Raw genomic sequence first — 15,477 nt, forward strand, 5'->3', positions numbered from 1 at the left:
AATCCAATACTTTTAATGTGGCCTATGAGCAGTGCAGCTGTATTCGGGAACGGTTTATTCCCCGAACTAACCTTGGTGTATGTTTGAAGGGGTGTTGTCTCACCTGAATTCCTCAGAGAGCCAGACGCTATTTTAATTAGCTAGTACTGGACTGTGTAGAAAAATCCCTTGTAATGTACATAAACACCAGGTTTTAGATTGTTCCAAACCAGACTGTTTTCGTTTGACGTCCTGATGTCTCCAAAACAATGCTTCTAATGTGGACTTCCAGGAGTCCAGCTGTATTCCAGAACCTGAAATGACTTAGGTGTATGTTCACAGGGGCTTATGTATTGCAAAGCAGAAAAAATACAAACCAACTAACTACTTTCAAGATTTTTATGAAGAGGGATTCGGGTCTGAGGTTGTGGATGTACTTGCTGGGGCTGGTTCGACGTCTCGGACACACTGTTAAACAAAATATAGAATGAGCTTCATGATGAGTGAAAGTCGCAGATTTGACTGCAAAAAAAAGCTCTTACTTACCAATGGACAGCTCTTGTTAATACGTAACCATTCGTCAACGCACTTTGATGAAAGATAAGAGTTAGAAGAATCCCAAAGTCGAAACACGAAATTAACGGTTGGCCAAGCTAGAATGGTTGGCCAAGCTAGAAACGATGAAAAACTTACAGTCATATGAAAATGATGGGAACAACGTAGCTGACGAAGCCTGTCTCCATCCTCGTATCTAAATGCAGGTGGCAAAGTTAGTTACTGTACTAGCCACAGCAAGACTCCAACTTACTCTGTCAAACAAATTACGCAAAGTGCATCTGATTGCTGCAAGACCAATTCTGGTTCAATAGCAGATAAATCGACCATGGCAGAACCGTCATCAGCAGATATTGCCCCTGTTTTATTATTGGCCTTCCTCCTTTTAAACCACTTGAGAGGGTTCCACCTAGTACTACTAGTCGCTGTTGTTGCTGATGAGCTGTGTTGATGTTGTGATTGAACGAGTGGTTGAATTATATTTTCCATGGATAATGATGAATCTGCGGTTGATAATGGTTGAGGTGTTGGCGGTATAGCAGATTTATATCTGACGATTGGAATTTTGCTAATAACTTCCTCGGTAGCTCCATTATGAGCATCTGGTGAGGTAGGATCAGCTATTCTCAATACCCTCATTACGGTTATGACCAAAGGCAAGCAGAATATAACGGCCCCGCATAAGAATAATGGTAAGGTGATTATAAAGTAACCAAGTACCACTATTCGATGGATGTGTTGTCAGTCTGCAGAAGCCTTGCAATTGCGAAGCCATACAAGACCGAATTGGTTTCTCATCACAACTAACAAACCATCAAAAACTTACAGAAAGCGAGACTGAGGTAGAATTGGGTCGGCGAAGTCCGATAGCAGCTTACAGAACTGAAGACTAGATTGAAAAATTGATGGATTCAGTTAAGGCAGCCACGAAAGCAGGACTTGCAACAATCATAAACACATCAAATTTGACGCACTAAACCAATTCCCTATCACAAACCAGAGCCTAATGCAAAAGAAAATGGCTTGGTTGAGATTGTGACATTCATTTGCAATCAATTTACTCAACCACCTACATTCCAAACAAGTCTGCGGTGGATTTTATTCGATCGACGACGGTCATTGTGTACAACTCCCTTGGAGTACGTTCCGGCACATTCTGCCTTCTGTGAGCTGGATGTAGATGCTGATATATTGTAAGAGGATAGACGAAGATGACCCTGACCATGTATACCTGCAAAATGCAAGTTAGCAATGTGTGGCTATGCAGTAATGGACTATACACGGACATACGCTGATGAAAAGACGTAGAGGTTGATCGCAGGTATCACCGGCAGATAGAGCCAATACGACGATTGAACTGAGCAGTTGAGTGGCGGACATGAATGTGGTGATGAGGACCATGAGTTTCGACAACCTCGAGATGCGAGAGTTATTAAACCAGTTGCGTCTGACAGTACGAGCGTTTTCATTATCGAGCAATAGAGCAGGAGCGTCCAGAGCGACATCATGAGTCTGGGAGAAGGGAATAGAGTATGGTTTGGAAATGTGTTTGCAGATTTGACAGACAGGACGACAGACATACATGGTCTTGCTGGAGCTGTGCAGGACGGACCAGTCTTGACATTGAGCCCGTACCTAGACTGGCAGTCTCTGGGTCGATGACGGTGGAGCTCATCGTTGCAAATGACAATCAGTAGAGTGCTGGCAGTGCAATTTCAAATTCCCCTAGCAGCAACAGAGTGAGGAGGACTGACTAGTGGCAATATCGTCGATGGCTATAGCTTGGCCGTCGTTGATCTGAGATTCCGGCAATCCGAGAGAGTCAAGGGAGAAACGAAAGACGTGTCTGCCGAAGATACGCGAGGGTTGATGAGAGGAGAGAGGAAGTGTACAGCGACTATAGCTTCGTGTGCATATCAGAAAGGCGACAAACTGCTACACTCGAACGCATCGGGAAAATGTGTGACTACACTGACACGCACGCACGAGACACGCACGAATAGCGGCCACTAACAAATCACGCTAGATCTAATTGTGCTAGAGCCAGAACAAATTTTAATATTGACATCGATATCGTCCCGTCCTCCTTCAGCGTCTCTTCCTTCTGCTCCACAAGCATCCCATTTTTTGTTTCGACTTTTTACATCGCAGCAGCAGTCAACAACCCCCTACACACACGATGCACTTGTCCCAAGTACTATTTATAGTATCGCTGCTACTCGGCATCTTTGTCATCTGGGATGGCCAAAAGGACAAGTTCTACATATTCAACCCCGACGAGCTACATGCTCTAGCAAACCACGTCGTCTCCTCAAGAGGCCCAAATGCTCCTCTAAACGACATGATTGATGACATTGTCGCTAACCTCACCGCTGCTCATCCAAACTCAATCAATCTAGACAGAGTGAGTACTTGAAGACTAGTTCATCGAGTCTTGTTGCTGCTGAAGGTCTACTGCACGTCGAATTTCGTCCGTTCTCATCGCTCGAATTTGGTGGTTGAAGCCGTCGCTCTTTGCGTCCAGTCGTCAACCCCAACACAGCTTGACCACATTATCACACCATATTTGACACGCTGCCAACATTCTCTTTTTCTCCTAGACTTGGGTATTCAACAATGCTGGAGGCGCAATGGGATCCATGTGTATGCCTCATCTCACTGTTAAATACCTGCACGCATGACTGGTGACATGCCGAACTTACCCTCTCCCAACTGATACTAGACATTATGCATGCCTCCATCACCGAATACCTATTGATTTTCGGAACTCCTGTCGGAACGGAGGGCCACACTGGTCGTTACTGGGCTGACGACTACTTCATCATCCTCAAGGGCGAACAATGGGCATTCTGTCCTGGTCAAACTGAGCGTATGGTACGTGCGCATACCACTATTGCTACAGTTATGGCTCTAGCTTGAAAATGGTGAAAATCTCATCTATATTCACTCATCCCCAACTCAGGTCTTCAAGGCTGGTGAAATGCATCACTTGGCTAGAGGCGTCGCAGAACAATATCGTATGCCTGAAGGCTGCTGGGCTCTTGAATATGCTCGTGGCTGGATTCCACTCATGTTGCCTTTCGGCGTCATAGAAACCTTCACTTCCACTCTAGACTTTCCTTCTTTGGCTACAACAATATCAGTCTATGCAAAGAGTGTCGTCACTCAACTCTTGCACGGAAAGATATGATTTAGAGGACTTTGTAGTGGATTTAGATCAAAAAAAAGAGTGATATTATATAGAGTCGACAAGAATTTACGCAATGTAGACAGTGGTTCCATGATAATATAGTTACTATTCTACACTTTGCAATTGTAAAAGTTATACCTTTCGTGTACCTTCCCAAAACTCTGATTACTGTGTCGTGACAATCACTACCTCATGTGCTGGTCAGTACTAGGAACTATTTGTGAAGAAGCCAGGTTTTATTGTTGAAGTCGTCCAAATCAATCAAATCAACAGCGCACCTACACCAGACAACGACTCAGATAGTCACCACCGAGACGGTCACGATGAGGGCAAGAGAAATGGCATAAAATGCCACCAGGAAAAGTCCAAGAGTCCTTGTTGCTCGAAAGCCTTTGGTCGCACTGACCGAAGTTACAACAATAGCCAAGGTGACCAGCATACATATAAATGCTGCCACCAGACTCGGAGATATAGTAGACACGTTGTCTGGTCCTTGGCTTGCAAACAGAGCGGCCAATCCCATTCCCATTATAAGATCTGATCATGTAGAAAGAGGGTTGGTTTAGGAACGTCTAGTTTGCGATGATGGATAACAAGAGCTTGTAACTCACTGAGCATGGGTGAGCCAAGACAAGCTCCAAAGGCAATGCCAGCAAAACCATCTAAACAACAACCAAAAAATTAACATAATTATTGAAAAATGCTAGAGTACAAACGCTGGATACTTGCCTCGGGCCAAGTGAATTGCAACAAGGACATCTGATAAACAGTTGCCGACAGCAAAAATGGTGAGTCCTAAATAGAATGTTATGAGGCCCTGGCGATTCGTCTATATTCAGCAAATACTGTAGCACCTAGTATAGATTCGTCGATGTTGAGCAAGTCTCCAATCACTTGTAGATTGCCAACAAGCTGGTCGGAAATCAAAGACATCTACAGAAACAAAGAAAATTAGATTTGCTATCCGGATTATAACTACACTCACAAAACCAGAATATCAGGAACTCGATGCTTACCCAAACGGTTGCCATTAGAAAGCCAAAACAGGTTACGAAAATATTAAACCTGGTCGGTTCGTAGCTTGACAACCAGTAGAAAAGGGACGCCAGGGATATACCGATGACAGCAGATAGCCCCACTACTCTTGCAACAGATTCCCACAGCCACCTCCCATCTAAAATTGAAAGAACAAAGTCACAAACCATTTTCTTTTTTGAGCATCGCAAAACCTTGAGACATACCATAAAGAGAATACGATATAAGAAATGGAGCGAGAAATAAGGCTAAGATTAAAACGATCGTGTAAATTACGGGAGCCTAAAATATTCATAGACCATCAAGTAAAGCAACTCTACCCAATGTAACTCGTCCAAAATGTAGCGGTTCGTAAAATGGTACATTTTCATCCGTTACAACAGCAATATGTGTCCTTGATTCAATCCATTCCAATCGTGAGAGTACTGGCACTGTTGCTCTCATGACTACCAAAAGCGGCATTCTTACAATAAGCCACAACTTTTGGGCCGATGTTGAAGATTTAAAATGACTGCATTCCATGGGCAAGAGCGACTCAAATACAGTCGCGGTTTTCCTTTGAAGAGGTATTAATGATATTATTGGTATAGGGCTAAGCGGCATCGTGGGTGTTGATGGAGTATCGCTAGTGGTGACATCAATTGGTAGCGACCGTTCTGACAGAGTTTGGCTCCATTTACGATGTAAATCTCGTGACTGTCTCGTCTTTTTAAAAGACGTCGACAAGGGCGGCACTAGCGATAACCTCCTGTCTACCGATTTTCCCAATAATGGAGCAGTGTCAGTATCTATTGATGATGTTCCATCTGCTGACACTCTAATATGCGGGTATGTTTGCTGCTGCACTGGTGCTGTTTCCAAACTCGTTTCAGCCTCTGGCTCTCGATAGGCGTCAGTCCACTCTTCACCATCGTTGGCGTCAATGTCCACTTCTTCCTCGACATGGACAAATCCGTTGGCCTTCCTTCTACGTAGGTATTTATTAACCTGATTCCCTCCGATGACGACGGTTGCGTAGAGCACGTAATAGCCTACTAATAGAATACCAGCTTCTCTGGTTAACTGAGGTGGGCGCAGTACCAGAAACAGGATTAGTATAAGACCTCCAAATAGGAATAAGGTGTCTCGAAAGAAGGGCGCTGTGGGTGGTTTAAAAGGCGACAGGATGAGTACGAGTCCTAGTACTGCTGTTGTTATACAAAGGGAACTCCCCAATAGCTCTCCCAGACCTAAATTTATCCCTCCGCTCTTGACAGCGCTAACTGTGCTGAAAAGGTCATTGGCACCATTGCCAAAAGCGGCTAGAGTCACTCCTGAGACAGTTTCCGATAGATTGAGAGCAGTGCTGACTGTAGACAGATTTTCACAAAAGAAGTCTGGATGCAAGAAGGGAGTTGAGTTTAAATGTAAGAGCTGGTAAGTGTTGAGATATAAAGGCAATCACATACCGCTAGCGGTCATGGCAAACCATACGAACAAATAGGCAATCCACAGCACGATCACGACGACTCCAAAAGGGGACTGGTTGAAGGTGCAGTAGTAAAGTTCCAGAACATCGTGATGGCAATGTTCTTTAATGTAAGAACACGGATCAGGTTGAGACTTGTATGAGCACTATCGTGAGCAATGGTCAAAACAGGCGTTCGAATACAAGTAGACACAATCAAGACCGGTGATGCAAAATGAAATAGCATCAAACACTCCATGTCTTTGTTTTGAGAATGTTGGATGGTGATCTTAATAGAAAACACACCTGGGCAATGTTTAAGCCATTTACAGACGAGCAAGATAGCAACAGTAACCAAAGGAGCGCCCACGACCTCCACGTAAGTGCCATTGCGAGTTATTGAGCTTCTCTTACACTGAAAGACCTTGCTGCGGCTGACAGCTTCCTCGATCTGGAAATTCAAAGTTTAAGCTCTGTTACTTTTTCCCAAGGAGTACAAGAACAGTAATAAATATGAAATCTTACTGGATCGAGTATACTAGATTTCGTCTACAGTCACTCCGTCCATCCAGGGAATAATCTGGATCTCATCGAAACGTCAAAATGGACAATCAAGATGATAGCACCGACGTGAGAAAACCAATGTCACTTCCAGATACTCTCGACCCTGCAGAGCATCCTACGGTTCTCATTATTGCCCTGCATGCATTCGCTGATATATTGCAGATTTGCTTGGAAGCACTGGTGATTGACGACACCAATGTCGACGACGACACCAACAGTAACGCTATAGATTTCGACATGCTTGCTAGGTTCTCTCGAATCACTCATCTCGTAAGATCTGTCGCTGGTGAGTGTTGGACCTTGCCATTTGAACATAATCCTGTTGGGACATCACTCGCTGACACCTTTCAATTGACTAGTACATTACTTGACTCGACCTATATTAGGACCCATCGTACGACGTGTATTCAGACAGACAATACACCAACCACCTACCGATCAAGATATCATTGCCACATATGATCAATACTCGCCATCACGAGTCCTCATGGCTCAAATAGTATCAGAGCTACAAGCACTAGATCTTAAAGACGCTAGAAAACGTGATTTACCCAATGACTATCTCTCAGTCATGGCCTCGTCGACCAGACAGTCATCCATTGGCAATCGACAACCGTCTATCGCATCGTCGGATGGCCCAATTGATACTTCAGGACTGCGAAGAAGGCTAAAAAATACAGCAATACGTGACATGGATGATACTAGCAAGTCGGAAGAAGACAACAGCGATGATGGCGATGACCTGGATTCTGCAACTCAAATCAAAACAGCACTGTCTGCGGCTACTAGCTTTGATATACAGTCTCTGATAAGTGCGAGGCAGGATGATGTCAAAGACGATTTGCAGCCGAGTACTTGGGTAAGCCAATGTATTTGGGCATTTATCTGTCAAGTGTTTTTTTGTTTTAACAAAGTTCACACCTCAGGAGTTCACCATGCCTAGGCCAAAAAGGCAACTGCCAATGACAGAGTCAGAATTCACATCCTTGAGGTCTGGCTCATTAGAAGCTTTCAGGAATAGAATATTTTCAGGTGTAAGAATTCTATCTCTCATCCAACCCCTCAAATCAAAATGTGGATTTCTTGTCTCAATTCCTTGCATGATTTTACTAGGGATGCATACCACAAATTCGTCTTCGAGCCTGGAAGTATCTCTTATACTACCTTCCATGGCACTATTCGCAAGATGAATGCGACTTTGCAGAGCAAGTCAAGACGTACGTTTTATCACTTTTGCTCGTCTCAACTTTCACGATTCCTCAATCTTCAATGCCCCGATAGCGAAAAATATTCAGAGCTGAAGGCTGACTGGATTGCGAGGCTCACACAAATGGACGAAGAGACCTTGTCAGAGTCAGCAGCAACAACAAAAGTCGCATCACTAGATCCAGATGTACAAACCGTTCGAGAATCCTATCATCGTATAGAAAAGGACGTCTTACGAACTGGTAAACCCCAATATGCCTGAATCTCTGAATCCTTTCGAAATTTTGAAAACTTCTGATCAACGCTGTGAATAGATCGATCAATGTCATTTTTTGCAGCAGTTGGGATTCGAAAGCTGGAACATCCAACCACAGATTCATACAAGCCAAATAACCTGGAAAAGTTGCGCGACGTCCTCATGACTTATGCATGCTGTGGTTCTGAAGGACTAGGTTACGTTCAAGGGATGTCTGATTTGTGCAGTCCTCTGCTCAACACCATGGATGGTGACGAAGCTGCTACTTATTGGTGTATGGTCGAATTCATGAAGCAGATGAAGGATAATTTTCGAAAGGATGGTGCTGGGATGAGATCTCAGTTAGAATCCATGGAGAAGCTCATACTGGTTGCCGACAAGCCACTGCATGATCATTTAGGTATTCACTTTCCTTTTGAGACTTTTTTTTGCGTGAAATGCCGCACTGACCATGCTGACATACGTAGACAAGACAGGATCCACGAATATGTTCTTCATATTTAGATTCATTTTGGTCTACTTTAAACGGGAATTTGACTTTGAAGAGACGCTCTTGTTGTGGGAATGCATATGGGCAAATCCGTATTGCCGTGACTTCCATCTCCTTGTTGCTTTTGCAATAATTGAAGCGCACCGAGATGTTATTATGAGATATTTAAGGTCGCCAGATGAAGTTTTAAAGGTATGCCTTGAAATCAACATCATCACAAAGGTCTTTGAGCTGTCACTTAACAATGCAAACCCACATTCACAATCTTGTTCATATAGTACATGAACTCTCTTTCTGGGCGAATTGACGTGCATGCAGCCCTAGAGCAAGCCCACCTAGCTGCTATTTTACTGCAGGAGAGAGCAAGAGCACACGGAGAGCTTCCTGCTGGTGAATTTCGACTAGGCCCAGTGCTAGACGCTCTGATATCATCTGAGTCTTTGATTTGAACATACCCTTGATTTCGAATAACTATACATTTGTATACACGACCATAGCTTAAATTGTAAAAAATATGTTTCAACCAGCAGACACCAACACTCGAAATTCACTCAAAATTCATCGTCAGAAACAACATCGACCGACTCTTCATAATTTGGCGGCGACTCGGCTATTGTAAACAAGGGAGTCTTTCCTTGTGATATCTATTACCAAGTTCCCACCGTGTCAGATGAATTCTAGGAAATCTCAAACACGTCTACTAACCGTTTGACATCGAGCACACAACTCATCAAATTCTTCCTCGTTCTTGCAATAAAATCCAATGACTAGCGAAGGATCCACAGATGCGATGGGAGCTAGTCTAGCACTTGGGCAATGGTAGCTATCCAAATCCTAAGGAAAACGATTACAAAGCTATTTCGAAATTGATACCGAAATGAATGAAAATGTAACCTCTGGAGTGTAAGACGCCATGTCTTTAACTTCCACAGCTACCAAAATGGATTATTTAGTACAGAACATATGGTAGATCAATAAACTAATATTCATACTCGGCCTCAGATGATGGGGATCTAGAAATACCAATTTATCTGATTCCACACCAACAAAAAACAAGGAATGGTTTGGCTTGCCACTAAAGAAAGAGTGCAATACTTGTATGAGTCCAATGGCCTAAAGCTGTAATGTGTAAAATGCACTCACCCAGCAATTCCAACACATTGCGGTATCTCAAAACACGACTGCAGGGCAGGAAAATATACAGGATTGAGCTGATCCAGACCGAGCCTTAATGGAATCAGAATCAAGACAGATACAGGTGATGGCGATTGTGTGGGGTCACCGTCCTTTGCCCATATGGATGTTAAGTCTGTTCGATAAATGACACCATCACTAGCAACGTGTATATTCAAGTCTGTTTCTTTGTGATGCTGTACCAGAACTCTGAACAATGTTTTGATTAGTCCCTTGCGCTATACGTTATTGTCTGTTCGTGACTTTCACATACTTGAGTACTTGAGATATGGTAGAAGGACCGAACCATTCCCCAATTTCCTTATCAAACTGTCGACCCATAAGAGCAACACGATGTATAGAATATGGACTAGTGTTGGAATCAGCAAACCATGATAATATCTAAATAAATATGAATTCTGCTTGTAAACGACTTGCGCGTGCAACAAAACAGACTTGAAACACATAAGCCAGCACGGCTCAATCCAAAGTACCTTGACATATGAATTCCACGAGTTGCGATCTAGCCTTAGCTGTGATCGTCTCCACGAACGGCCCAAGTAGTGATAGATAAAGGCGTTTGCCAACATCATTTGCCCACTACGCAGCATACAGCCCCAGCCGACATCAGAAGTATATGAGCTTGGCTGTATCGGTGGAAAGGAGTGTCTGTATGTGATCCATGGACGAGATTCGAAATCATCGAGAAACTTGATGTCTGATGTTGAGGGATATGGCTGCCCAAGAAACATGACGGAAGCACCAGCATATAGTCTTGATACTCCTGCTGCTCCAGATCTGGGTGGAGATGATGAAACTAGGCCTTTGAATGTCTCTGTTATCTTGCTCATGATCAGTTCGAAAACGTTTGGATTTTTGTCAATATTGTTGCTACCAGTATCATTCTGCTGCTGTTCATTCGGCTCTTCCGGAGACTCTAAATCATTTGTCTCTACATCACTGCGCTCTTTGTTGTCCATTATTGTTGTTGAAACGCCTTTCACACGATGAAAGCTTCAAGCATGTAGACCCAGCGCAGCAAGATTCAAATATCCTGGCAAATATCGAGAGTTTCTTTGCGTAAGCATTACATTCTGGATTTACATTCTACTGGTTAATTTTGTTTTTACATATTTTTGGATACATTTGTTATTGGCTTCCCATTACAAACTTCACCTAAAGATGGAAGCCAGATGTGAGGAACTGGAACGTATTTCACGCCAATTGATAAATCCTACCTGCTCTGGGTACATTTGTCCAAGTCGAGTCCACTCTTGCCCAAAGTAAGCTTGAGCATCAGGATAGTCCTTGACTGGATTTCTATTCAACTTGCCAACGGTTGCCAGACGCGAATAAGATGCCGAGTAAACAGCACCTTCTTCTTGTCCTTCTGCTGGCCCAAATAGTAACTCTTCTTCGTCTTCTGCACTTGTCTTGTCCTGTGCTACTGGGACACTCAACAGCAATGTGATTGCTTTGGTAACAGGTGCCCTAATGGACGAACAAATCTTCAGTAGAAGCAGATGAAAAAAGCCTCCCGTCAATGCTAATGTACCACAACGGTAGATGATCTTGTGCCAAATTAACTTGACTCTTTGAGAGCAAATGAGTCAAGCCAATGATAATCACTTTTCGTTCGTCTGGTGAGCGAGCGTCTTCAGTAGTAGGCAGCAAGACATCATTCAAGACCGTCCAGAACAAGCTAGAATGATATGAAAGACATGTGAATGACGATACAATGAGGAATTGGAACTGAAAACAAAACAAAATTGAAATCATTACTTTGGTTGGACGGTATCAAACACTCGCAATATGACATCGACTTCCAAGCCAGGCTTGTTGTATACGAAAACAGTGCAGACAAAGTTGAAAAATCCCTTCACAAACTTTGCGGTTCGTGCACTCGACAATCGATTCATCAAGAGGATAACCACATTTCTTAAATATGGAGTAATGGCATCTCTAAGAAAATAAAAAAAAATCAGTTCTTATCACTTCAATGTGTCTGACGAAGCCAAAAGACAAACTCACGGTGGTACATAGTCAAATATAGAAGCCAAAAGCTCGAATCCATGGTGGTCATTTACTTTGGAACCGATCAAGACATGGAAGATACCGAGAATAGCTTGCAACTTTTGCTGTTGAACGATTTGTACAGCTCCCTTGATGAGACATGACTGAACCAAGCGAACCAAAGCTGGAATGTTACCTAACAGTAGAAATGATGTAAGACAAAAGATTTCTTGCATGACTACAAATGAAGCACTCCTACCAGTTGAACTCCATGGCCCAGGTGTCAATAAAGGTTGAAGCAAGGTCATATACGTATCGGGTAGTCCATTCTCGGCATGCAAATCCAATAGCTGTGACATTATTTGGAAGACATAAGGCACAAATTCTATGGGCAGGTATACGAAGACGTGAACGATTGGCCAAAAAAAGGCAAATGATATGTCTCATCGATACTCACCGGCTACATCTTGTACCAATATAGTATTGAAGGGTGGGAAGAGTAGATTTTCGAAATCAGCCACCAAGGCAGGACTGCTGGTACACAGATTTCTGGAATTCGAGACGGTGCAAATTAAATAATGACGAGCAAAAAGTATTGATAACAAGGAGAAGATCTCACCGAATGAGTGCAGCAATTGACTCGAACACGTAATGATTGAACTTGGGATTTGAGGGATTGGAGCTCACAGCAGCAATAATATTGACGAATGCTGACAGAATTTCTCGAGCTGCTGGAGCCAAGTCTGTTCCAGCAACCAATACAATCCGCAAGATTGCTATATAACAGGTTGAATACACTGAGTTCCGGACCAATTGGAAATTATCGCGACGACGACCACCTACATTTCATGAGATAGTCATTCTCTGCCAATTTCTCTGGAGTAGATCCACTCTTGGCGATTAACTCAAAGTGTTTGAAAATCAAATTTCTTGCCACGGAACTGACGTCAGCTTGAGTGAATCTAGTGGAAGGTAGTTTCTGTGAGGAGTAAAATCGACAAAACGATGATTCTATAATGAGATTTACATGGCCTTGTTGTTGGCATCACGTTCTCCCAAGATTTTCTCTACACAAATCGAAGCATAGGTGTAGACAACATAGTTGGAGGACGCGAGATGGTGCGAAGCAAGATATGGCAAAACCTGCAGTAATTGCTCCTTGGCCAACTGCAAAAAAAGGATGAGTTTACGACATTTCACCATGTAACACTAGTTCACGCTTGCCTGATTTCGAAATGTGAGCAAATACTTGATTGCATCAACTGTAATTATCGGGTGAGTCGATGAGGTGGTTGAAGTCAATTCAGGCAGAATGTGCGACGTATAGACTGTAACAATGGGAATAAATTCATTGACGGAAGTAGCTCGAGACTAAATTGTGTGCTGAATGAGTTGTTTTTGCAGGTCAAGATATGGATGTTATGGTTGACTGACCTGACGACCAAGGGATTTCGCAGACAGAGTGGTGATGAGGAAGATGGCAGTATCTTTTGACTTCCATTTGTTTGCCTTGTCCTTTTCATAATCCTTGATTTTGAAAACTAGGTGAGTACTGCTGCAGAGGCGTTTCTTTTTACTATTACATACCTGGAGGTACCCAGTTACGTACTGAGAAAATATCTCAGTCACTTCTCTTGTAAAGTGTTCCAGTAAACCTCGAACTAGATCTGAAGCAGCTCTACGGCGAGTATCTGTGTCCAATCCTTCTAAATCACGGCGAATGTATTCCAGTGGTTCGTCTTCGAATGCTTCGACGTCAGAGGCTATTGATTTTGTGACTTGTTAGTTGTTTTGCAAACGCAAAATTGAACGAGAAAAACTGAGTTGATCCGTACGACGTAGTTCCATGTTGGGTAAGATAATCTTTTCGCATATACTCTTGAGTGATTCTGGACTTTGAAACATGGCACGATGTCGAGGAGGTTTGAGCACGGCAGTCAAAAAGTGAATTGATTTGCTCACGAGCTAGAATGAGAAAACGAAAATTAGGCCAACCTATTGGATTGATGGAGAAATGAAGGACTAAACTGTACCATATCGTATTTTGGCTGCGTGCCCGTAGCAGTCAACAATTCCCATACGGTTTGGACAAACTGTGGCAACCGTGTAAACTCTTCTTCATATCGAGTGGCGTATAAATCTATGATTTCGGCTATAGATGCCTTTACTTTTTCCAGTGGGCCAGCCTCCTCGTCATCCTGTTTTGTCAAACCAAACCTGATTAGCTTGCACCCTACGAATGATTTTTTGGTTGACCACAATAATAACAATACCTCAGTTTCCAGCAACGCATTGGTGTAGACGAGGTATTTCTGCAACAAGTTCAAAAACTCGTCCATATGATCTTCAAAGAATTCAGGCAAGTCTTGTGAATTCAGGGAGTAAAATATCTTGGTCAACAATAACAGTGTAGTGAAGAGGGTACTCAGTGTTGTAGTGCTTCCTCTGTTTTGCTCAATAAGGGCATCCGTTGTCTGGGAGTATCTTGTCAGTTGTTGCGATAATGCGCAAAAATTGTCATGATTCGGCCTTGGTAATGGCGTACCTGAAACAACTGGAGGAATGGTGCACAGAACTGTTCCAAGACAAACTTGATTTCCGTAAAGAGTTTGGTAGTAGCGAATTGAGAACGCCATCTCTTGAATATCGAATGAGCAGTTTGTAGAATTCCATTATTGACATTAAAATCGGTTGGACTGAGACGAGTAACCAATTCCTACAAGGGGTTGATAAGTATTCAGCAAAACGAAGATTGACGTAGAGCATAACCTTGAAACGCAAGGTTGACAACGATCAAACACACCTGAACCAGTCCTTGCCAATTTTCGGGAAAATCCGTGTCGGCGATGATGGATATAGCTTCTGACAGTTGTAATTGTAGTTTATGAGGAACGGAGATCATCAAAGAAACAAGGATTTGTTTGACTGCGATTCGATCTTGCTGCGGTATATGATCGACTTCGTCTTCTTCCTGCAACGAGAAGTTATGTGAGATGCTTAAAGACAGCGAAATACGCGAAATAACGAGATGGCCATATGCACATGGCGATGACTGTATGCCATGCAACTTACCAGCTTCCAGTGCTTTTTGACAAAGTTTTTAAAGTAGAGACCAGAGGAAATCCTGACACTTTCCGACAAGTTTGGATCTTGAACAATTCGTAGCAACAAAACAACGAACCCAGGTTGAGCTTCGAGGGAAGCCAAAATTGATTCAGCTTGAATGTTTGAATGTGTGTGAGAGATGTTGAGACTGAGATCAATGGATGAAACGAAGGTGGCAGCAAAATATGATGATAGCTTAGATCAAATAAATGTTTTACTGTGCATACCATATTTCCGACTTGCTGGTTGTAATGTCTGCTGAAAGAGCTCTGCAATATCTTGGATTTCACTCATTTCTGCAGCTGGCGAATGAGCAGCAAGCTATAAGAGAGTGCAATGACGAATATCAGTTAGTATTCATAAAGACAGTCATCATCACCGTCTCAGTTTACTTGCCATATTACTGGTAAGAACAGCACTGTTTCGTTTTTTGAAGAAACGAGCGTTGAGTTTGGTCTCGAGAA

The 15,477-nt window shown here is 43.0% G+C and overlaps 5 protein-coding genes across 5 annotated transcripts; 1 reads left to right on the forward strand and 4 right to left on the reverse strand.

Annotated features, from left to right (window-relative positions):
- Positions 1-378: 378 nt before the first annotated feature.
- On the reverse strand, positions 379-2,209 carry SmJEL517_g05487 (uncharacterized protein; the record flags this gene model as incomplete). The annotated part of the gene is made up of 9 exons (XM_031171413.1): positions 379-447; positions 526-567; positions 673-730; positions 788-1,256; positions 1,361-1,423; positions 1,509-1,537; positions 1,608-1,765; positions 1,825-2,046; positions 2,117-2,209. The coding sequence occupies 9 exons, from the start codon at positions 2,207-2,209 to the stop codon at positions 379-381; spliced, it is 1,203 nt and encodes a 400-aa protein (XP_031022614.1).
- Positions 2,210-4,531: 2,322 nt separating this feature from the next.
- Positions 4,532-6,220, reverse strand: SmJEL517_g05488 (uncharacterized protein; the record flags this gene model as incomplete). Its single annotated transcript, XM_031171414.1, has 5 exons — positions 4,532-4,657; positions 4,741-4,898; positions 4,966-5,007; positions 5,080-6,135; positions 6,208-6,220. 5 exons carry the CDS (start codon positions 6,218-6,220, stop codon positions 4,532-4,534), a joined length of 1,395 nt encoding a protein of 464 aa, XP_031022619.1.
- Positions 6,221-6,809: 589 nt separating this feature from the next.
- SmJEL517_g05489 (uncharacterized protein) lies at positions 6,810-9,171 on the forward strand (the record flags this gene model as incomplete). The annotated part of the gene is made up of 8 exons (XM_031171415.1): positions 6,810-7,056; positions 7,130-7,629; positions 7,697-7,804; positions 7,884-7,987; positions 8,052-8,218; positions 8,291-8,632; positions 8,700-8,914; positions 9,001-9,171. 8 exons carry the CDS (start codon positions 6,810-6,812, stop codon positions 9,169-9,171), a joined length of 1,854 nt encoding a protein of 617 aa, XP_031022620.1.
- A 102-nt stretch (positions 9,172-9,273) lies between these two features.
- Positions 9,274-10,875, reverse strand: SmJEL517_g05490 (uncharacterized protein; the record flags this gene model as incomplete). Its single annotated transcript, XM_031171416.1, has 7 exons — positions 9,274-9,366; positions 9,428-9,556; positions 9,617-9,654; positions 9,715-9,797; positions 9,866-10,105; positions 10,170-10,297; positions 10,390-10,875. The coding sequence occupies 7 exons, from the start codon at positions 10,873-10,875 to the stop codon at positions 9,274-9,276; spliced, it is 1,197 nt and encodes a 398-aa protein (XP_031022588.1).
- Positions 10,876-11,044: 169 nt separating this feature from the next.
- SmJEL517_g05491 (uncharacterized protein) lies at positions 11,045-15,307 on the reverse strand (the record flags this gene model as incomplete). The annotated part of the gene is made up of 20 exons (XM_031171417.1): positions 11,045-11,071; positions 11,134-11,386; positions 11,451-11,597; positions 11,678-11,857; positions 11,927-12,104; positions 12,168-12,293; positions 12,366-12,457; positions 12,528-12,684; positions 12,752-12,870; positions 12,936-13,075; positions 13,172-13,279; positions 13,343-13,435; positions 13,496-13,671; positions 13,744-13,873; positions 13,942-14,106; positions 14,182-14,382; positions 14,454-14,624; positions 14,712-14,879; positions 14,981-15,126; positions 15,241-15,307. 20 exons carry the CDS (start codon positions 15,305-15,307, stop codon positions 11,045-11,047), a joined length of 2,844 nt encoding a protein of 947 aa, XP_031022587.1.
- Between the last annotated feature and the right edge of the window lie 170 nt (positions 15,308-15,477).

This window comes from Synchytrium microbalum (assembly GCF_006535985.1).
Source record: "Synchytrium microbalum strain JEL517 chromosome Unknown SmJEL517_scf0051, whole genome shotgun sequence".
Taxonomy (NCBI): Eukaryota; Fungi; Chytridiomycota; class Chytridiomycetes; order Synchytriales; family Synchytriaceae; genus Synchytrium; species Synchytrium microbalum.